We start from the raw sequence: 23,417 nt of genomic DNA on the forward strand, positions 1-23,417 counted from the left end.
CAACCTTCTGGCAAGGTCTTCTTCAGGCTCTGCACCAAGTACAAATGTAACAAGGTACAAAACAGGACGAACAGCGCCTTGAATAACGTGGACGGCACTGTTCTGGCATCTCTGGCTGGTTCCACTCGAAAATGATACCGCTAGAGGCGCTGGTGTCGGTACACGTGCTACTAGGCATTCGTCTGCTTATAATGGAAGTAAATATAGTTTTCGCTGCAACGTCTGATTCTTTTACATGAATCATTTCTATGAATGTGATAATTGCTATGATATTTGGTACAGTGGTCGCGAAGATATTAACGAACATTCTAGACAGTCGACCACGTCCTGTTATCGTCATACTTTCGTTAATAATACGGGAGAAAAAATACGCGTGGAATGCTCTTGGCATCATTTCTTTTAAAATATACACACTGAAGCATTTGTATTTTTTATATTTACTGTCTCTTTTCTTCCGCTTTAAACTAATCGCGGCGATGATGATAATGATGATTGCATGAATGACAAGGGGAACCCCACAAAACGTTCTTAGTGCCATCGACATGAGTGTAAGGAAACTTTCAAACCAATGGGACAAGCGACACGGGATGTTCACACTGTCACACTAGTGACACACACTTCCAGACTGTAAAATAGCATTCATTGCACACGAGAGTCCAAACAGCAAACGACACGTTCATATGGCGTATTCGCGTGCTACTTGTTTCTTCGGTCGGAAAGCTCCTTAAAGGAGCTCAGACCGAAGCGACGCGCTACAGGGGGAGTTTCCAACTAAGTGACAAGCGACATGGTGCCTTCAGTCTCTATTAGCAAGCGTTCGCTGCTAATTGTGCGAACAACAGATAGGCGACACGATAAACAGCACATTACAAAAACAGATCTAGGCGACACGATAAGCCACACATGACGCTTGTGCGTCGCTCAAACTGGGCCATTTCCTCAATAGCTTGCATCATGTTGCCGTGGTTTGTTGTTCGCGCATGCGCGATGCAATGAGTGTCTTGCTTTAAGGAGATTGCCACCAAAACGACAAACGGCACGCGACACTTATCGCTTGAGGATTTCACCAACCGAACGCTGGCCTGTGCTTCCCGTCATGCCGCTACGATGTGAAATGTTGCTCTTGATTGGCTCGTTTACAAGCAACATATGTCGCTTCGGTATGAAAGTTGCCTTGGACCGAAGGACCCGTGTCGCTTTGGTGTGAAATCCTCGTATCGTTTGTCACGTGTCGCTTTGGTGTAAAATCTCCTTGACGAAACGGTGCAGTCAGAGCTTGTGTTCCTACGGTTCGAAAGGCTGCATTGCTTCCAAGCGACACTTGTGGTTTGTCGCCTCGGTATGAAATATCTCTCAGGATACTATTTATATTCTAATAACTTAGGAAAATAACACCCTAGTACAAAATCCAACACCTGACGTCCGGAATCACTTTGCGATGTTTCTTCTTGTGTTACTCTTCTTTCCAAATTAATGCCGTTTCGTGACTGCAAATCACTCCACAAATATAACTGTTTCCATCAATTCACGTACCGCATTTCAAGACAAACAAATCTACACAATATATTCCAAGAAACTAACTAAGCCGTATTACTTTCATAAGAAAATTAGCACTCGTACTGATCGCACTGCCATCTATGTTTTCATCCATCTCGGGAACTAGTTTCTTGGGTCGTTTTCCACACTACGTTATTCAAGGCGCTGTATTACAAAGCATAGCTTTCCTTTCCACTATCGCTCCTTCTTCCATTATTTAAATCAGTACAGATTTGTAAAAATGCTGCACATATTCGGTCACCGTGGGCTCCCCAGTAAACTGGACGCTCGAAGCAGACGACAAACTGGTATCTCTTATTGAACAACACTTTAGCAACCTTTCGTTCTGACGTCAGATGAGAAATATCAATGAGGTTAGGTTATGCCTGTTAGGTGAGGTTCCAGTAGCATAAATACAATGAAAAATTACTATTTAGACTAAGAGAACTAAACCTAACTAGCCTAATCTGACAACGTAGGCATCTAGCCTAAAATTAAAAAGTTTACTCGAGTGACGTCGGAACACAAGGTTGCTCAAGTGTTGTGCAATAAGTGAGACCCACGACAAAGGAGCTCATTTTGGTAGTGACGTTTTAACATGGCGGGGCGTGTTTTCAGCGCAACGCTAGCCTCGCAACTTTGGAAGTCTCGTTTTTGCCTTAAACTGAACGAAGAGAAACGCGACAATTTGCAGGGGTCATTTTTCCAGCGTGTAGCTTTTAAAATTGTTGTAGAAGAAATTGAGTGGAAATGTCCATTAGCAGAAGTACTAAATTCAATATTTTTTTCCTGGCATTTTTGCCGCCAAATTCTCATCCTGGAAATAATGACGCATGGATTGCAATATGCCATCCGAACCCAAACCTGATAATAAAAGAAATAATAAATAACAATATTTTCTGTACATTTGTCTATTATAAATAATATTATAATCAAGCTGTATAGAAATTTGTAGGAGATACGATGGAATCGAATGTGCTGTTTGGAGCTTGTCGACTATCGATAGTTCATTAACAAGTGGAGTGTACAGTCGATGGATGCTGTAGCTGTAGACTAGAGAAGATGGCTTCGTAGTTTTGGAAATTGAAGTGGTGGGGTTGTAGTGGTTTTCTTTGTACGGAATATATTTTATTCATTATATCAGAAACTTTCGAACATGAGGTAAGACAATACAACTTTCCTAGTACTTCACTGAGTTCCCACAGGTCAACTTGTATGATTGTCTTCCCGACATTGTTTGCCACATAACATTCCTACTTCATCTGAAGTTATGGATGTATTCGATAGGTATACGTTTCAAATACATGCCACATTAGTTTCCTGGGAAGAATGTGAATAGCCAGTTTCAAGCAAAATTTCGAAACCCAATGCTTGTACTTATATTGACAGAATTTGATATGCAAAGGTAACCGAAGGAGTTCAATCCCGGTTTGAGTTTTAAGTGACCAACCATGCCCTCCTTACTCTGAGCCGTGTTGTCGAAGGAGATGACAAAATAAATGCTAGAAAGGTGACTTAAGTGTGTGAAAATATTTTGATCATCCTTTTATCAACATGTTTACTTAGGGTGACCAGATATTTGTTGACCAAAAAGAGTATAGTCTATAGGTTGAAGGTGCGCATGCACAAAACATAAAAAGAAAACGAAAATAAGCATGGCTATTTGTTATTGCTATTATAGCCCCTATAAAATAGGCCTACACTCTACAGATTCAAATTACTTATGGGTTTAATGTAATTAGCTAAATACAAATACTTACTCACCAATGGCACCATCGTTCATACTTCTGGGATGATTTTGCTTTCTTGAGTATGTTTAAATCGTACTTTATTGCCAGTCCAAACTCTTCACAGGTCATGTCCACATTGGATTTCACTTTCATTACTTGTTCGAGTCTTGGCACCAGGAGTGTACTTTTTTCCTCTCGCCAATAAATTTTAATAACACTGAAGGGTCTTTCACAACCAACATTTGTACCAGGCAGAGTAAACAAAAATTTTATAAGAGGCACAATCACTTTTAAATTTAACCCAGCCTGTACTAAATCTTTGCACACTGACCTCCACTTATCCATCATTGATTCTCTTCTTTCCCCCCAATCTTCAAGATGTTTTTCAACGGCTTTTGAAATTGCAGAGTAAGTTTCAAAAATATCATTATTAGGGCTGAGCCGATGCCGATGTATCGGTATCGGCCGATACCAGTGGTATCGGTATCAGAAAGTATCGGTTGGAATTCAGCTACCGATACCAGCCGATACTTTCCGGCATTTTGGTCTTTCATGGGGTCCGCAAAAATCCCGCGCGACTTCTTGACAGTCTAATTATCCTGGAAATTATGCAAAATTAAAACTTCCTTTTTATTTTACACAAATTTTGCATGAAAAACTATATTTTGTGACTACATAATATCTATTTAAATATTCTGATGCAATTCTTGAATATTCTAAAGCAAATTTCTTGGTATGTTGTAGCATATAATTGGAGGAGAATATTTTGAACAAATTTTAATTATTGCTATTTTCAAGTATTGGTATCGGTATCGGTGGGAATCGGTAAGAGTATCAGCATAGGTATCGGTTCAAAGTGGTATCGGCTCAGCCCTAGTCATTATCATTAAATTCCAATGAATTTGAAATATGTCTTGCTTGTTGATGGAATATGAAAATGACTCTTGAAATTGATCATAGGAAATTCTTGAATCAAGGAGTAAATACTTCAGTTTGTTGACATCTTGACGTTTTCCGTTCTGTGGATTTTAAGGCATTCTTACGCATAAGATAATGAATGAAATTAAATAGCAAGGAAAAGAGTATATTTGGGAATTTTTGCAAATTGAAAAGAGTATAGAGTATATGAACATCTAAAAGAGTATAATACTCTTAAAAAGAGTATGTCTGGTCACCCTATGTTTACTTCGTGTAAGTAACTTGACGAGCTGCGATATATCTTTTTTTGTTCGAACACGCGTATGTGTGCTCGTGCACCGTAATACGCTGTATTTTGTGTTTATTATGAACGTGTATAAAAACATGCATGCATATATATATTTTCCCTTGTTTGGGAACAAATTACTATTGGGCTTAATAGAAGATGATGGGAGTGTTCCCCGATTTGTTTGAAATTTTATATACTTTCTACATGAGGCCTCCTGAACACGAATCTGACATTACAATTTCCCGGTCACGTCTGTAACTTGAACATTTCACGTAACGTTAGGTTAGGTTTGGCAAACATACTTCAAATAACACACAGCTTATCCTTCAAAGTGTGTAGTGTTTACAATCCAACGGTGGATACAGTGAGCGCAACTCGGTTGCTACATTCCACAAAACATGGCTTCCTCACTTCTTTCCGGAGAAATATCGCCATTATGAAAAGCAATATATTACACCTTACACACGCAATATCCAAATTACAAACAGTGTCCGGGACATCTGAACCTCTGATACTTCATCCGAAAAACTTATTTGGTTACTACATTCTCTAGTAAATAAATCTGAGAACACTCCCGTCACCTTCAATTGCTCCTACTATTGTTTATTCTTTATAAAACGTGCTCTATATTGGCGTAGTATTAGTATTGTGCAAAGCATACACACCAAGATTTTCGTGTGTATGTGTTTTTATTAACTCTTATTTTCGGTACTACTATAGTATGGGGGTGACTCCTATAAATCATATATTTCACACTTTTTTACATTGCTAACGTACTATTTTGGAATTATTATTATTAGTATTGTGCAAAGCAATGTTGGCGTAAACCAAGATTTTCGTGTGTATGTGTTTTTATTAACTCTTATTTTCGGTATTACTATAGTATGGGGGTGACTCCTATAAATCATAGGTAAATTTCTCGTATCGGACAAATGGATTTCTTCAAATTTACAGGAGAAATTACTTACCGAATGCAGTTTCTTTAGACTTGTGGAAGTTCAGGGAAGTGTTTTCTCGCATTGTTCATTGAATTTTGCCGGTAAATCATCTATTTTTCGATATAAATGTGTGACCGATGCACGAAAGCTCTTGCATCCATTTACTTCCAGGTGGATGTAGCCTGTGTGTGATGACGTAATCCCGGTCAGTGTTTCCAAACACGCGTTTTTGTAACTGAAGAAGGTACGTTTCCGCAAATGGTGTGTGGGGCTATGTGTCAATGGTTCGTGGGGCTATGTGTCAATGGTTCGTGGGGCTATGCGTCAATGGTTCGTGGGGCTATGCGAGAATGGTGTGTGGGGCAACGCATATTTTTTTCGAAACCAATTTTTAACTATTGTAACTAAAGTGACCCTACCTAACCTAACCTTACCGGAAAAGGTTCATGGTGCTATGTATGAATGGTTTGTGGGGCTACGTAGGTATTTTTGGGTGCAGTGGGGTGGAAACACTGCATGCCGAGTACGGTAGTGAAACCATTTTGCGTGTTACCGAAGGCAAAAAGAAACGAAGAAAACTTACTCGATATGTCGCAAATAGAGCTTATTTCCGTGAAATAAGAGAAATGCCACATTCAGCAATGTTTCTCAATGCAGAATACGTATGTACGAATATTCAAATTAAATGAACTAGCAAATTTCAGCAGTTTGTCCGATACGAGAAATTTACCAAATCATATATTTCACACTTTTTTACATTGCTAACGTACTATTTTGGAATTATTATTATTAGTATTGTGCAAAGCAATGTTGGCGTAAACCAAGATTTTCGTGTGTATGTGTTTTTATTAACTCTTATTTTCGGTACTACTACAGTATGGGGGTGACTCCTATAAATCATATATTTCACACTTTTTTACATTGCTAACGTACTATTTTGGAATGCGGAACATTTCCTAAGGTGAAATAATGCATTTCTAAGATAATGTCTATTTCTTACATTTACGAGTACTTACTGTTACTTGTTATTTTGATTCTGTAACACACATTATGGCGACAGTGTACTGGTTCATCGCATGTTGTGCGACTGTTTTGTCAATTTATGCAGTGTTGCAATCTCGTTCACCAGAAAATACCTACTTTCGTGACCGGATTTGAAATTATGCTAATACCTCACAAACCATTCACGTTAGCCCCAAAAACCATTCATGTTAGCCCCAAAAAGCATTTTCCGTAAGGTTAGGTTAAGGTAGTTTAGGCAAGCATAGTTAAAAAAAAATTAAAAAAATAATACTCGACACGTCATGCTCTAGTGAAAACACGGCAAGTTTGAAACACTGAGTACGGGATTACGTCATCTAGCACATGGAACATTGTGCTCTCGTGCAAAAAGCAAATGATGGCAACAGAAACAGCATGTCGGACAGATATTTTCGCAGAAATCAACATGTATTTGCATTAAAATGGATCAAAACTACATTCACAAACTTCCACAATGCTACAGAAAACTATTTCCGTAAGTGATTTCTCCTGTAAATTTGAAGAAATCCCTCACCCCCTATACTATAGTGTTAACATGACTGGCAAGTTCTTTTGCAACACATACATTTTGTAAATGAACTGATTTCTATGAATACATACTGAACAAATTTCTGATTACTTACCTGCGTTTTCTGTGCAGAACAAATTTCCAATCACATTATGTGCGTACATAAGTAGGTTAGGTGGTCTGTTGTGATGTTCTAAGTTAACAATAGGATTACACTTGCATGTGCTTACAGTGGTGATATTTAGATGATTTTTAAGATGCTCATACAACAGGTGTGTATGACCCAAGCAAGCACATTATGCAACCAGCTGGACAGTACATTGCAGTGTTCTTTTTCATTGGTACACACTTGAAGCCTAGTTTTTCCAAGAAACAGCATTGATGGAGCAGTGGTGTGGGCTCTGTGTATGCAGGATGCTTAGCTGGTCCCTTGAAAATTTTTCATTTCTCTCTCTTCTTGATGTTCTGAAAGTGTGGGGCGTACTGAATGTGAAACACTTAAATAATGATAGTCTAGGCTCTCAAGAGTTGTGCATGTGATTTTGCAATAATGTCGTAGCCTATTTACTGTACCACCATATATGTTTCTCTAAAATTTATCTCTTTACAAATACATACAATTGTTAATCAGGACTTGGCAGCATTTATGGATCTTGTAGGGCCTACTAATGCTAAGAGCCTTAAACCTAAGCCTAACGTAAAGCATTTACGTATACAATATTCCTTTGCACCTCACACTCATGAAGTAGATGGCAGCAGCAGTCTGTATTTAAGATGACAGTGAATTGTGTTTGAATGAATGGCTGCTCGCAATCAAGAATCATGTAGGACTGCCGGCCCCCGTGGCAGAGTGGTTAGCACATCACGCTACAGCGCCAGGGGTCCCAGGTTTGAATCCTGGCCTGGGCATGGATGTTTGTGAGTGTCCATTCATCAATTTCGTCATGTCATCACTCATTCCCCATCTTTGCAAATTAGTCAAAAGTTGCACAAAAAGCGAAGTAAAATAAATCAAATCAAATAAAAAAAAATCATGTAGGAGTATATGGGAGGGAAAAATCGTTCTCCAAGAAACATGCAGTAAGTAATCAATATGACTGAAATATGTGCTAACAGGCATACATATAAATCGAGCCATGTAAAAATTACGTCTGTTCCATGATTAGTTTGGGATTAAACAATCTGAAATTGGGCCAATTTGGATTGATTTACCATAGAAATTTCAATTTTGTATCCAGAAGTTTTTTGTTACTAAATATTGAAATCATAATCCAACACTCAGATCACTGCAAAATGTTTGACATTATTATACAATGTTGTTATATACAGTGTTTTAGAGTATACAGGATAATGATGTAAGGTATGTGTCTAAATGCCCATAGAAGTATGGATAGGATTGATTAAATTGAAATTCAGAAATGAGGACTCTGGCTAATAAAAACAAAATAGTAAAGCATTTTGTCCGATATTCTGAATGAACATGGAGATATGCTTTTATGGAACCCAATTTTTTTAATACTACATTTAGTTGAACGACATCCATAGATTTATGTGATTGTTGTAAGATATCACCATCCAACTTGTGTCGAATTGCAACAAAATATCTCAATGCGACATCTGATAAAAATTGTATGCATTAACGGAGCCTTATGCATCAGAATTTTTTTCTGATGTGGTATGACATTTTATCGGATAAACTTTTTTGGTTCCGTTTATGCATGCAAATTTTGTCTGACTTACAATTGTCATTCTGCAACAACGGACAAAAATAGATGAACAACTTCCTCTACAATTCATTGCACGGAATTAAGCTCGCTGCCATGATTCCGGCAAATGTTTTGGAACATGTTGAAAACACGTTTGATAAGTATTGCACTCACAGCTTTGAGGCATTGATTCGAGGTACAAATATAATGAGATATTTTCACCGGGTTTTCTGCATTATAAAGCCTCATCAATTGAGATATTTTTCAATGTTTTGCTTAACATTATCAGCTTACTGCATACAGAAAATTCTGTAAATTAATAAATTGTAGAAGTTTGCATTGAAAATTTTCAGGAATGCCACTTTAGGTGAGAAAAATATGTAAGAAATTATCGAAAGGTCATAATTAGACATCTGATGATGGATGCCATGTTGATCTGTCATTTGCGACCAATATTGGACATGTGCAGCATTTGATGGACTTTGGACTGGCGATTATGTGGGTTAATTGGAAAAGTGTCTTTCAGGGTATATGACCTTAACCTGGCAACACTAGCAGGTTGAAATTTTATCAACAAGTGCAGGCAACATGTGCCTAAGTATTGGCCATAAATTTACGTAAATCATAATTTTGCTCCGAAATTTGACTTGAGCGGATCCTGCACTATCTCTGGTTACCCTAAATTCTCTTCACCCACACCAGGTCGCTATCTACATGACCTATTCTTGACTGTTGGAGCACCACATGACTGCATTTACCACACTTCCAAAACTAATGACAATATTTCACTTCTGTTTTGTTTTGTTTATTGATATACACATGATTTTATGACATGATTGAATAACAAAATATTAGTTATTACCATTATTTAATTGGTATAAATATAAACCAGTGGAGGCACATTACATGATGGTTCAGATCCTACTATAAATTGTAATTTCAACAAGGATATTGTTTTCACTATTTTTATTGTAGTTTCTACATTTTTTTTATTTATTGAGGACACACAAGGAGGTGCCCAGAAACCCCTGGCACTCCCCTTCACCCACACCTATGCATCTCGCAGTATGAAAATGTAACTAAAATTCACCAAACTTTCACCCCCCCCCCCCCACAAATTCTTAAATAATAAGATGGCGACCGTTAAAGAAGGAAAGCATTCCCATTCGATTAAATTTTCCAAAATAAATTTAAATTTATTAATTTCAATGATAGCCTACATAATTGGTTTTAAGATGAATGACTGGCAGTATTAAAAGGCTTAGCCACCATCCTTCAAGATGTTTCTAGAAGTTGTAAGTTATTCCCACCTACTTGACTTTTTGTTGGGAAAGGACACATTTACTACATTCTTAACATCACATTGGTCTGTAGGGATTACCAAAGTTTATTGCCTGTAGCATTTTTGAAAGGAAAGGCCATTAGAAGGCAGCTACTTGTAGAAAGGCCTACTGTGACATTGCAGAAGAAAACCTCACTTCCTTTTTCCTAGTGATCTTCCTCATTGCAAATTCACAGAAAAAAAACTTTTTTTTTTGATACAATATGGTCAAAGCTGCAATGGTCTAGTCCAGTGTTCCGCAACCTTTTTTTACACACGGCACACCAAAATGTCTGTCCCCTCAAAATCATATGAATCTTAATATAATTACGAAATATTACGTCGTTATGTAATCAATTATTATTATCATTGTTGTTGTTATTATTATAAAACATGAATAGACTTATGCATTTATTAAAAATTTATTAACTTTAATTCACTGTAGAAAATACACATTTCTAATACGAATTTTAAAGTAAATAACTCTACTCATACCTTCAATGTGATACTTGAGCTTGCTTAGCTGCACACAGACGGCTGATTCGTGGCGGAATCGTGGACAATGCAAGCCTCATTTCTTCATCAATGGATTTGATTCTCTCTCTCTCTCTCTCTCTCTCTCTCTCTTTGATGTTTTAATTGCAGTCAACTTCGAGAAGCCCAGTTCACACAAATAAGTAGTTGAAAATGGTAATAACACATTAACTGCCATCTCGGAGATAGCCGGGTATTCGCTGCTTATTGACAACCAAAATGTATCCAAAGGCACTTCGAAAAATTTTAATTTCAATGTTCTGTCTGCTTTCAAATCTGCCAGTTCCTCTTGTAAGCGTAAATTTTTCGGAAGATATTTCGAATCCATACTGAAAGATCACGAACCCAGTCGAAATCTTCAACGCTCTCTCCAAAATATTTTTTGAAAGTCTGCTGCAAGAGTACTAAATGTTCTTTAATTAAGTCCATCAACACCTTCTTATCGTCAACAAGGGGCCATACAGTTTGGAACATCTCACACGATCCATTATCAATTGTCTGTATCCACAAGTTCAACTTATTAATAAATCCTTGAATCTTATCCATGTCAGAATATTTTTGTTTCTACCTTGCATTTTTCTGTTTAGTTCATTCAAGTGTACGAAAATATCGGAAAGATATGCCAACTTAGATAACCATTCATCATTTGCAAATAAATCCGCATACTCATGCCCCTAAATAGTCAAAAATGAAAGTACCTCCTCTTTAAGTTCAAACATTCGCGTTAACACTTTACCTCAAGATAACCATCGTACTTCTGTATGTAGCAGAAGTGTAGTGTGCTCTGATCCCCTTTCTTGACACAAAACGTTAAAAAGCCGCATATTTAGGGGCCGCGACTTCGTGAAGTTCACGACTTTTACTACTTCGTCCATCACAATTTTCAGAGGAGATGGCAAAGACTTAGCAACAATGGCTTCGCGGTGAATGAGACAATGGTCGGTTCGTAAGTTAGGATTTACTTCGCGTACTTTACCAACGAATCCTTTCACTCGGCCTGTCATAGAAGCACAAACACTAACGCAGTCCTCCCATGTTAATTCATTACGGACCACATATTCATTAGTCATACGAAATATTTCTTCACCGGTTGCTCGCTCGGTTAGTTCTTTGAAAAAAACAAAAAAAAACAACAACTTGCAATTACATCCCCATCAACATACCATATGTATGAAAGAAGTTGTGCGTGACCGCCAATATCTGTGGACTCGTCTATCTGAAGTGAGAACTTTCGACTGCTCTTTATTTTCTCCTTCATAATGTCTTCGATGTCACTGGACATGTCACTAACTCGGCGGCTGATTGTGTCAGCAGAGAGAGAGGTATTTTTTAAAATTTCAGTAGCAGCTTCTGAACCCAGGACTATTTTTACCATTTCTTTACACGCGGACATTAACAACATTTCTGCTATTGTGTGTTTTTTTTTGGCCTTTACGATAAGTTCAGCTACCTTATAGCTACTAGCTTCCTGTACTTTTTGCGAAACACGTACCGACGTAGTCATGAGTGTCACTTGTTATTTTTTATTTTTTTTTATTTTGTTCCAACAACCGCCGAAAATAATTCACATCTTTACTTAACAGAGAGGAATGTTAAAAATATTAATATTGAGTAAATAAATTACATTTAATTTCTATGAAAAATAACAGTTATCAGCAAGAATAAACAAGCACCTTCTTACTTAAAATCGACAATTAATTTCTTACAATATTACAATAGTAGGTAAAAGTTCGCGTCACACCCTTTGCCTTGTGATGGCACACTAGTGTGCTGTGGCACACCGGTTGCGGAACACTGGTCTAGTCGGTCCATCTGTTTGCCATGCGGGAGGCCCAGGCTCGATTCCCGGGGTGGGTGATCTAAGGTTGGAATTTTTTCAGCCTTGTCCCAGCATAAAGTGACTCTGGTGTCACAAGCCGTCCTTGTTGCATTAACGCCCAAATTATTTTTTTCTTTAATTATTCCTATGTTATTGTTTTATTCACTTGAAAAACACACAAACATATTACAATGAAGAAATATTTTTTGCATTCACAGTTTTCTCAAAATGTGCCATCCTCAAACGAGGACGCTGGTCAGATATGAGATAAAATTGTCATTTAGCAGATTTTTCTAAAAATATGAGTTATAAGTAAATAATTATTTTAATTGAACTTTGCAAAAACAGTGCAGTGTTTACATAAATTTTGTTTCACATCTTTAACATATTATCTTCCTTCTCCTCAGACTTTTAGTTTATTTTGAATGGTATGGTACAAAACACTTGATGCACATAGTAATATTGCACTTCTTACAATATGTATGTGGTTTGGCATTACAACTCTGCTTCGCACATCATCTTTGCTTGCTGCTACGAGCGATGAAGTGTTGTATTCCGTTTAGCCTTATGTCTGGAATCACAGCACGTATGGTAGATGAAGTTCAAGGACGTCCAGGTTGTGCTCTTGAGGAATATCCTAACTTTAGGTAAGGTACCGTTACAGCTCGTCTGAATTCCAAAAGGTCCATAGATTCTCTTCCGTGAACTGTCTTATACAGTCCACTCTGCTGACAGAACATCCATTTTCTCATTATAAAGGATCGGGTTAAAGTATATGTAGATCTTCTTTATTTCTTCTATCCCAAACTGAAGAATATTTTCTTTGGGAGGCCAACCCAAGGTGTCGAAAACATGCAGAGATGCAATCGCATCTGTTGACGACTGCAATGTTTCTGTGATCTACACCTTCGCATTGTTAATTAAGTTTCCTCTAACAGTCTGAAACTCTTGCACATCCCTGATCTTCCCTGAAATGGATACATGGTCCAAGAAATCTTGTTCGCTTGGTCCAACATTAGATTCCAGGTCAGCCAAAACTACAATACAGTGTTCAATTCTTATTTTCAGAGATGAAATCAAAAGATTCTTATTTTGTAGTGCCACGCTTAAAGGGTTCAATTTCCCGTAGAAATCCAAAAGGAAGTACAGAAGCTTAACAAATTTAAATTGCTTCAAACTTTTCAGCAAATCCTTAGCTTTAGCGCCATCATTGTCGTTTCATGGGCCACCTGTTCAAGATGGGTCACAACAGCTTTCCATGATTGCAAGAGAGCTCTTTTTGCACGTTCTTTGCTGGCTAACCACCTAATAGTGTGGATATCACTCAGTTTTAGAATTTCTTCTATAACTTCTGCCGTTTCTCTCAAGAGGTGAAGTCTTGAGGCATGCTTGACACACATTTGAAACAACGAAATTTTAGTCGCCAATGGCGACCTGGCGACCGGAAATTTCGCGCCCTGGTCTTATATAAAATTCAGGCTTTGACTAAAGCCAAATCAAGCAGTCGAGTAAAAAGCTGCCAGTACCATTTTTTTCCTCCTATAGTTATTGCCTACTTTCCCACCAGCAAATTATGATGAGCTACTCCACCTATGTGTGCTTTTTTATGATTTAGGAACCTTCGGTTGTGTTATACCGATTTTCTGTCTCGTTGCTCTGTTCCACCTTGAAGCAGCACCAACAGGTTCAATCGTGTCACAGTTGGTGACTATGGTCACACATTTGTTGTCGTTCCATCACACGAATAAAATTTCACCACACTTATCGAATCTGTAGTCGTAAGTTCCTCTTGTTTCTTTTGAAAGTTCTTTACTTGCTGTTAAAGGACAGTCACCACATCTATTATCCCTAACTGTTCCCGATGCTCGGTACGTTAGATTTCTCAGATGCAGAAGTAAATTACGGCTTGTAAAGAAGTTGTCAAAATAAATACTGTGGCTGTCTGCAGGTGAGACACAATCCAGCTTTGTAAAACCACTCTTGACCCAAGGGCAATGTCATCTCTTCTTTATTACTTCCTTACCACAGTAGAGAATTAAAATTGAAACAATAAGCACTTATTCCACAGAGAGCCCAAAATTTGTACCTGAATCTTATTGGCTTTCCTCTAATAAATTGTTTCAGTCCATTACGCCCAAAGTACTTTACAATCATCTCGTGTATAGACAAGCATTCTTCAAACACCCTATTGCTCAAATACAGAATTCATCATATTAATCAATGGTCACACTTTGAATCCTGGGTCATTTTTGTTTGCTTCAGCCAAACTGTTATCTTGAAAGTGAATCAGACCTTTTAGTTTCAGAAAAGTGTTTCTTGACATGGCCTCTTTCACAACATCAAAACCTAAATCTTCCTCCTCTGACCAGTAAAATCATTCTGACGGAATCTTGTGATATCCCGAAAATAACAATATGCCAATGAACACTCTCACATCATTAGTACTCAATTGAACATTTTGCAAGTTATTCTGCGACACTTCATATCTTACTGTTTCCTTCACTATATGTTCCCAAACACCTTCCATTTGCTTTTCAAAGAATTCATTTGGTGTCTATTGCAAAACACAGTTTCTCTTTTCCTGTGCAGATATATTTACTTCATTAACACCAGGTGTCAGTTTTGTGTAATTTGGATGCATTTTTCTCCAGTTACTGCTTTCTTCACAAAGTTTCCTCTTCTTATATTTAACCTGAGCTGCCTTCTTGCGACTTGACATAGTAGCAGCCAAAGATTGACTTTCTTCTCCATTCTGCGATGTTGATTATGAAGTTACTGCGACGTTACTAATCTCTTCTGCATATTCATCCCTCGAAGCCGATTCAGCAAAGCATTCATCTGGACCTTTTTCCTCAGTCAATCTGTCTACGTCAGGTGGACACAAAACTACATCAGTATTATCACAGTATTAATCACGAACAGTTCATTGAAGTCCAGGATCCTCTAATATATCTGTTATTTCCTCGAGTGTTACAGCTCGAATCTTCTTGCACGACATGTTGGCACAATATGACTTCACAAGGAAACAAACCCCAGTATTGGCAACAGTGTTTTACACAAAGTCATTGTTATTTCCACTTCAGTTCTTTATGACAATTCAAGTAGTGTCTTTAACATATTGTAGATTTGTGCATGTTACTCACTATTAAAGGAAATAAATATGTTAAATAGTATTGATTAATTTAACTACTTACGTGAGTGAGTATGGAGTCTTATTAGGACAACGTTTCGAAGGTCAGACTGCCTCCTTCATCAGGTTCGGGAATGTTTCTAGGCACACAGCATAGTGCCGCGTAAAAGAAGTGTTGAATGAGGATTTGGTTAAGGGTTAAGGTTAAAAACACTTACAAAAACTCTGCCATATTCCAATTTAAAAAATCTCAGTATGTTAAAAACTTCTTAAAAATTAGGGATGGGCCGATATGAAATTTTGGCCGATACCGATAAAGTACCGATATAAAATTTACCGATACCGATAAACGATATTCTACCGATCCGATATGAAATTAGAAATTGTTCTTGAAGAACCTGAAAGGTTCATTGACCTCCTTAATAAATGTGTGTTTCAAGGTGACTGCAGTGAAAAAGAAATTGCATATTTAGACATTTACTTTTTAAGAAATTAGGGCATTGAGATTATGCATAAATATTACAACAAAATGACAGAATTTTGCACTAAATTATCAGATATTTATCGATATATCGGATCGGTAAAATAATCGGTAATTTTACCGATATGCCTATATCGGCTGATACCGATAGAGTACCGATTAATTGGTCCCATCCCTAGTAAAAATACTCCACACTTATATTAAAACAACTAAAAAGGATCCCAAGTGGCCGTTACGAGCCCAGGCTGGTTGTGAGGCCTACTCTGGTGAGCAGCCCCCACCTCAACCGGAAGGGGAAAAGAAGCTACCTCCCCTCCTATAAACCGTCCCTCCTTTATCTCTTACATCACCAATCCAAAGTGAAGGAAGAACGAGAATTCACTTTGGATTGGTGACGTAAGAGATAGAGGAGGGGAGGTAGCTTCTTTTCCCCTTCCAGTTGAGGTGGGAGCTGCTCACCAGTGTAGGCCTCGCAACCAGCCTGGGCTCATAATGGCCACTTAGGATCCTTTTTTAGTTATCTTAATATACGTGTGGAGTAATCTACGTGAATCTAATATGAGAGGATTTTACCAACAGCTCTATAGCAGCACTGGAAGCTAGCATCTTGATACATGTAGATGATTTTTCAAGCAACCACTTTCCCCATGTTACGATCACAACAGATTGTGAGAAATATTTTTCCCCTCATGGCACAGTATTTTGCAAGGTGTTGCTAAATACATTTTGCCTAAACTATTTGTAATTATGGCTATCGTGTTCATACTTGGCAGTGAAGTATTTCCAATCTCTTAAAAGTTTATCTGATTCCAATTTTAACATGCAGAATTGCAAGTATTCTCTAATGTTTTTCTCATATTTAATTTTTCAGTGTTGTTTTCTATTTAAGTATAGTTTCTGATTTCACGTTATAAGCAATAATGCAAATCTTCCATCACTGTGTTTTTCATCTACTTAATGGGCCTGTAGTAACGCTGGATACTTTCTGCTTTTACTCAAGATGTGTGTTACCACATACTGCTGAAGGTAATGCTGCTTACTTTGATTTCTGGTGGGGCTACATGTGAATGATGTTGAACCCAATGTTAACTCTTATCTTGATGCATTGTTCTACTGTACATAAATAGGACTTTGATCGAATTTTGCCTTAACTATTTTTGCAGTCTACGTCACACTCATCTTCAAAGTTAATCTCCTGAAAGTAATTAAAATAGTAAGTTTGCATTGGATCGTTGGATGAGCAAACGTACACTGAGAATATTTCTTTGTAACACTTTTCTTTTTTTATTGAAATGTTAAGGATATGCGCTAATAGTGTTTCTGTTGCTTTCAGATTAGAACACCCATCATGTTACGACTAACTGGTAGGATGATGCATGAAGAGTTTGAAATGATTGTGTCGAAAAGGCTATTTTGGTAGTGGAGTATCCAGAGTGAGTGGTCGAGAAGAGGCAATGAAAACATGGATGACCAATATCAAGTGTTAGAGTTGAAATCTGATTTTACTTTGGAACAATTGAAGGAAATGTGTCCAGATCTTCAAACATACCAGGAGGAGGCATTTGAATTTACAGTAGCAGAACAGCCAGATGGAAATTCTGAACACGAAGAAATTGGACAAAGTCAAGAAATAATTAACTTTTCTCCATCACAAGGACAGTGTGGCACCATCATTGGACAGTATGAGGAACAGGGTTATGTTATGCCGGTTACACCAAAAGATGATGTAGATCACACTGAGTGAGTATTGCAGTTTTTCTTTCTTATGCGTATTTAATTATTTATTTGATATTTGATTTCATTAAGGTTGATTAATAGTTATTGTGCATGTACTTGCATGTTTATAATAAGTGTTGAATTTTACAGAAGTTCATGAGTTTTGGTGTGGTGGGAAGCTGGGATGTTCCAGTCGGTAGAACATTTGACTGTCTGCTGGCGTTTCTCGCAATGTCTCAGTGTGAAGTGTCTCCAGGGCTCACCCAATCTGTAAACAATGTGTACCTGGAGGAGAGTTGGATAAAAAGTTTTTTGATTAGATGTTTTTCTCGATAGAAAGCTGATTCTTTTTTTAAAAAAAATAATACGGATTTTGGCTTTTTGCCATTTAGTGTCCAAAGTATTTTTTTGTTGCAGCCCGGGTTTTTAATTTAGAAGCTCCAAATCCCACACCATCCTTAAACATGGTGACAAATATTTCTCAAATACAATATGATACCAATTCTTTTAAGTTATCTTGTAACTCTAAAGAACTCAAAAGCTTAACATTTATGGCAAAATGTATGTTTGCAATTTTACCACCACTTCTCTCCTAAACTAGGAAATATAATTTTAAAAATTTTACTGCAAAATTGCAGACCAACGACTTATCTACAATGACTGAGTTTAGTTCCTTATACTCCGAAAATGCATTCTAGACAGTTTTGGGAAAATAGAATAGAGAGCATAGTATAGAGCGTGCGTTCAACATTCACCATCTTGAAATACATTGTCCAATTTCACTCACATGTAATACCATTTCAGTCTGTCAAGTTTTCTAGCTGCAGAAACATGGCCACTAAATAGATGACTTGTCTTTCTTTGCCCATCCAACAGCCCATTGAGGGTCCGGACCTACCTGCCAACTGCTGGCCTCACTCCCACCTGATTCTACTTACTCACCGAAGGTGGAAGATGATCCAACCAGGTGCGGGGTGACATGTGGTTAGCATGACAAACCCCCAGTCGTTGTTGTAGGTTTTCATGACTGGGTTACGCTACTCATTCGTAGACCCCTAATTTCCTCACGATGGTGGGTGGCAACCACTTCCATACTCAGGCAGAAATCTCAGGAGAAAAGTTGTTGGCTTCTTCCAGGAGACATGAACCTGTGCATGTCCCGTAGCCCAAAGCATGATGCCACGGTGTGCAAGGTGGCTACTCACCTGGAATTCCAGGAATTATGCGTGAATTCTGCTTGAATTTTTCTCCAGTGACGTGAAAAATTGCAACTTTTATTAATCGAAATCCAGTTGAATTTGTACATCTTTCTGAATGCCCTGAATGAAGTCTTTTCACAGTTTAGAATTTTTATCGAGGAAGGAAAAGAAAGCTACATGGAAAAAAAACAACAATTGTCTCAAATCCGTTTACTTTGTTAGTGTCCTTTGTATAACAATGTATTTGACATACGGAAGATTATTGCAAGATAAGACATCTTGATTTGGTAAATTTTAGTTTGAAATTCTTGTACAATTAAAATTTTTCGTAGTTCGAGTCTGAAAATGTGAATTTGCAAATATGTAAACTCCGCACCTTAAATTAAATATTTCAAACATAGTATATACAGTTTAATTGAATTGTTAAGTCCACTTTATGCATAGAAAGGCTAATCGGGACTGGACCTATTTAATTTAATTGAATTAGAATTTTAGGATACACTGGAATCGCACAGACCCTTTATATTGTTAATATATTTGTAGGTGGCAATACGTAAGGTTAAAACATCTCCTTGTACTGTTGAATTTTTGAAAGTTCGGCTTGAGAAGCGGGAATTATACTTGAATTTTATCATGGTCCTAGAGTAGTCACCCTGGTGTGGGACATCCCATTGTTATAACTGTAACAATAATCAAACTAAAAATAAATACCTGATGAAGGGAGTGTGTATTCTCCCAAAACTTTACATCAAAAGCTCTGTTCATATGCTTTTAACATCTGTAAAGCACAAGAGAATAATGTTTAGATCAGTAAAATAATGTTCATATTTATAGATTTTAATATTTTTAAGCAATCTATACAAAATTAGACACAGGCACTTTGTGTAATTACACAGACAATGTGTGAGAGTAAATGAGGCAGGAGACATGTGTAGGTGGTCAGCTTCAGTGTACAAAATGGTCGTGGATCTGCACAAATGTACCCAAGTTGCCCATGCCTAGAGTATTGTTTGAGATTTTTTACGAATATCAGCCCTTATTAATTCAAACTGTTTACTAGTATCAACCTTTAAGGTTTTCATACTTTCATCTTTCTGTTTGTTAACTCATTCATGGCTTTTAGTGCTTTAAACATCCTTGTTGCATCAGATGAACCATTAAAGTCTGTTCAGCGAAAGAACAAACTTCAAACCGCTGAACCAATTGGCTTGGTCCAGTTGCAATGGTGAGAGAAAATTCTTGTGATATTCTGTATTGTCAAATTTTTAGTTTTGAGTCTGTTTTGAAACAGGTGGCACCCTCAACAAGTACAAGCACAGCGAAGGCTAATCGTTGCTGCTACGTAGGAAGTGAATGGGTCTCCGATTCCCTGCATCTCCATGAAATACAAGCGAAGTGTGCATTTTGACAGTAAAAGGTGACATGTATGACTGGACAAAAATCAGGCGTGTAGCAACACCACTGTTACCCCCTTGAAACTCCCACAACTGGAGGCAAAAAGTCAGGGTTTCCTGAAGTTCATTCTTTGGCCGATTGGTCTTAGTAGATTACATTCCACAATTTTGGAAACGAAGTTGGAAGTTTCATGGTTTACAGAATGACATTTTAAACCATAGCAATCATAATGAAGCAATTTTGTGTATTTCTTGCACACAAATGTTCCTCCTTTGAATTGTCTTGGCAACAATCAGGAATGTTAAGTCTCGATCTTATACTCCTCTTATTTGCACTATGTAAATATTTCTTTTCCATTTTGTGTCAATATGAATAATATCTGATCCCTTGCACACCATAGTATCAAGCCATCACATTGGCTACAATTTGACACTAATAAGGAAAGGAAATAAATCATGAGTAAAATTTGTAATATTTGGATGCCCAGCAGTAAACAACAAGACTTACTGAAGCACATGGACTCTTTTGAGGTAAAGAAATAGTGTTTAGGCACAGATTCTTAAAAAAAAAGATGATCAGTCTTACCAAGAATAACACACAATAATTTATTATCGCTTAATAGCAAAACCATGTTAACAATCTATACACACACACAAATGAATGTAGGATTCTGCCCATTTCCTTTCAGCAATCTATTCCACAACAGAAGAAAGTCTACTACATGGCCTTCAATGATGATGTACAGTACATACTTTAGATATGAAGTGAGATAACTCCGGTTTAGTGAATATGATCTTGTCTGGCAACCAGTCTTAGCATTCAAGTTGTTTTCCATGTTATTAGCCTCAATGCCCTCTATATGTATGAAATTCTGAGCTACTTTAAATATCTTGAGAATTACAAATGATAGTTACGAAACATACCAAGTTTTGTTCGGTACTTTTGAGACTACAGGTACATGGCCACAAAATTATTTTTCACTATAATTTATGAAAGAATACAAAAAAATTGCGTTTGAAATTTGTCCTCCCAGAGGCAATGCTTGTGCAGGAGAGTTGAAAAGAGTTCCTATGTATCGTATGACACATGTGTCATTCTTATAAAAAAATGCCTTTTTACTTATTTTATATTTTTTGCAAAAAAAAATTCTAATAAAACAGCACACCTCGTATGTATGAAAATGGCATATTTAGAAAAAATATGTATGACTCAAACAAATGAGAATATAGTTACAAATCATACCTTGTCTTTATTCACTACAGATCAGATTATACGCACATGCTCATAAAAAACAATTTTGCATTAGTAATTAGATGATGATGATGAAAGTTAGAAAAAATCCTAGAAATTTTAAGTTGTCCACTCCCCTGAAACACTGTCAGGTGGGGAGGGTTGAAAAAGGGTTCCTACATGTTGTATGACACATGTACCACTCTCGTATAAAATATTACCTGCTATTTCTATAGTTTCCGAGGAAAAAAATTATATTTAAAGCAACATGACTGGTATTTATTTATACATAAAAAAGCATGCATTTAATCTTGCCCCCTCTTCTTAGCCTCATCAAAATTACTCGCGACATTTCAAGGCTCATGTTGCAATAAAAACAAGCATCTCCGAAATATTATCTGAGCCCAGTATTTTCCCAAAATTGCAAAACACTCATCACTGTCTGGGATAAAGATCATTCTCAGCAGGAATGAATGTAAATACCAGCTGCGATGATTTTATTCAAGCCAGGCTTCTAAAGGTTAAAATGTAACCCTATTTACATGCCTCCAATGCCTATCTGGGCATTGATCCCCAATTACTACTTTTATGTCATTATGTGGGCAATCATCAAATGCTTTCTCTAACGCATCATAGAAATCTTTTTTTACATCATTTGTGGATACTTCCGTGGGTGCATCTGCATTGATTATACTTTAATTAAAGAACTCCCCTTTACCTCTTAATGTCGATAATCTTGAACTTATAGCTTTAAATCATATCAATAGATGTTTTTGTTGTTTATGTATTATAAACCCAGTTCCTAGCATATGCAGCCTTTCATCACAGCTATAGAAGACAGTTGCTTCCATCTTTTCCAAAACTCCTTTTCCAATCCAACGTACTTCTTGCAATGTCACTATCGCAGGCTTATAATTATTTACTTGATCCAGCAGTATTCTCAATGCACCTGCCCTATACAAAGATAGCACATTCCAGCTTCCTACATATAGATCGCTTCCCTTTCCATAATTTGTTTTTCCATTGTTCACGCCAGTCCGTCGTCGGTAAATCTGTCCAGCTACATTTCTTTGAGGTCTCTTAACGTGGTTCTATTTGTGGGATGGGCTGTCGACCCCATGCCCAACCCCCATTCTTGGAGGACCATGATTTGTTTTGGGTTTACTCCCCTAGGTCAGCTGGCTTCACTATGCCTTACGAGTCGGGGTATCCTTGCCTTAGCCTTTGGGGATGCCTCCCCTCCCTGCAAGGCAGCAGGGGCTGAGCTTATTTAGTGGCAGCTCTCCTCACCACATCGCAGGATTTTCATCGGAGCCTTGCAGTATTTACTGAGATGCAGTTGCCACTCCACATCTCGGTGCTGCTGATTGTCCGTGACTGTTTCCAGCTAGCCAACATATCTACTGGCCGTTCCCCAATCCGTAACCTGGGGACAGGCATGGTGGCATACAGCTCTGCCTCTGGGAAGATAACCCAGCTCAGATATCTTGAAAGTTGATTAGGTAAATTTCCAGTTTGAAAATCTTATACAGTTAACAATTTTCCTTAGATTAGTATAACCTGCAACATTTGTGACTTGTGTTTGCAGATTTATTTCAAGTCTGAGTATGTGAAAAGGCAAATGTAAACTCCACACCTTAAATTATATACCCAGGTATAAATACCATTTAATTGAAATAATTTAGAATTTTTTGATAAATTGGAATCACGCAGATCCTTTATATTGTTAATATATTTGTGTATGTCTATGTGTGGGTGGTGAGAGGTGGTAATACATAAGGTTGAAATAGAGAAAACATCATCTTGTACCCTTGAATTTTTGGAAAGTTCATCTTGAAAACCGGGAATTATACTTGAATTTTATCAAGATCCCAGAGTAGCCATCCTATTGTGTGGCCGCAAGCAAATTACACATCACAATGTAAC

At 37.4% G+C, this 23,417-nt stretch overlaps 1 protein-coding gene across 3 annotated transcripts in view; it reads left to right on the forward strand.

Moving 5' to 3' along the window:
• The first annotated feature begins 2,537 nt into the window (after window positions 1-2,537).
• LOC146002602 (uncharacterized) overlaps window positions 2,538-23,417 on the forward strand; it is a 146,872-nt gene continuing 125,992 nt past the window's right edge. For all 3 annotated transcript variants that reach the window (XM_083140560.1, XM_083140559.1, XM_083140561.1), the window contains exons 1-2: window positions 2,538-2,697; window positions 17,285-17,691. In XM_083140560.1, coding sequence (XP_082996686.1) covers window positions 17,414-17,691 — 278 coding nt within the window. In that variant the 5' untranslated portion in view covers window positions 2,538-2,697; window positions 17,285-17,413. The remainder of the gene's footprint in view (window positions 2,698-17,284; window positions 17,692-23,417) is intronic.

The sequence above is a fragment of the Lepisma saccharinum genome, chromosome 18, assembly GCF_977018435.1.
Source record: "Lepisma saccharinum chromosome 18, izLepSacc3.1, whole genome shotgun sequence".
NCBI lineage: Eukaryota > Metazoa > Arthropoda > Insecta > Zygentoma > Lepismatidae > Lepisma > Lepisma saccharinum.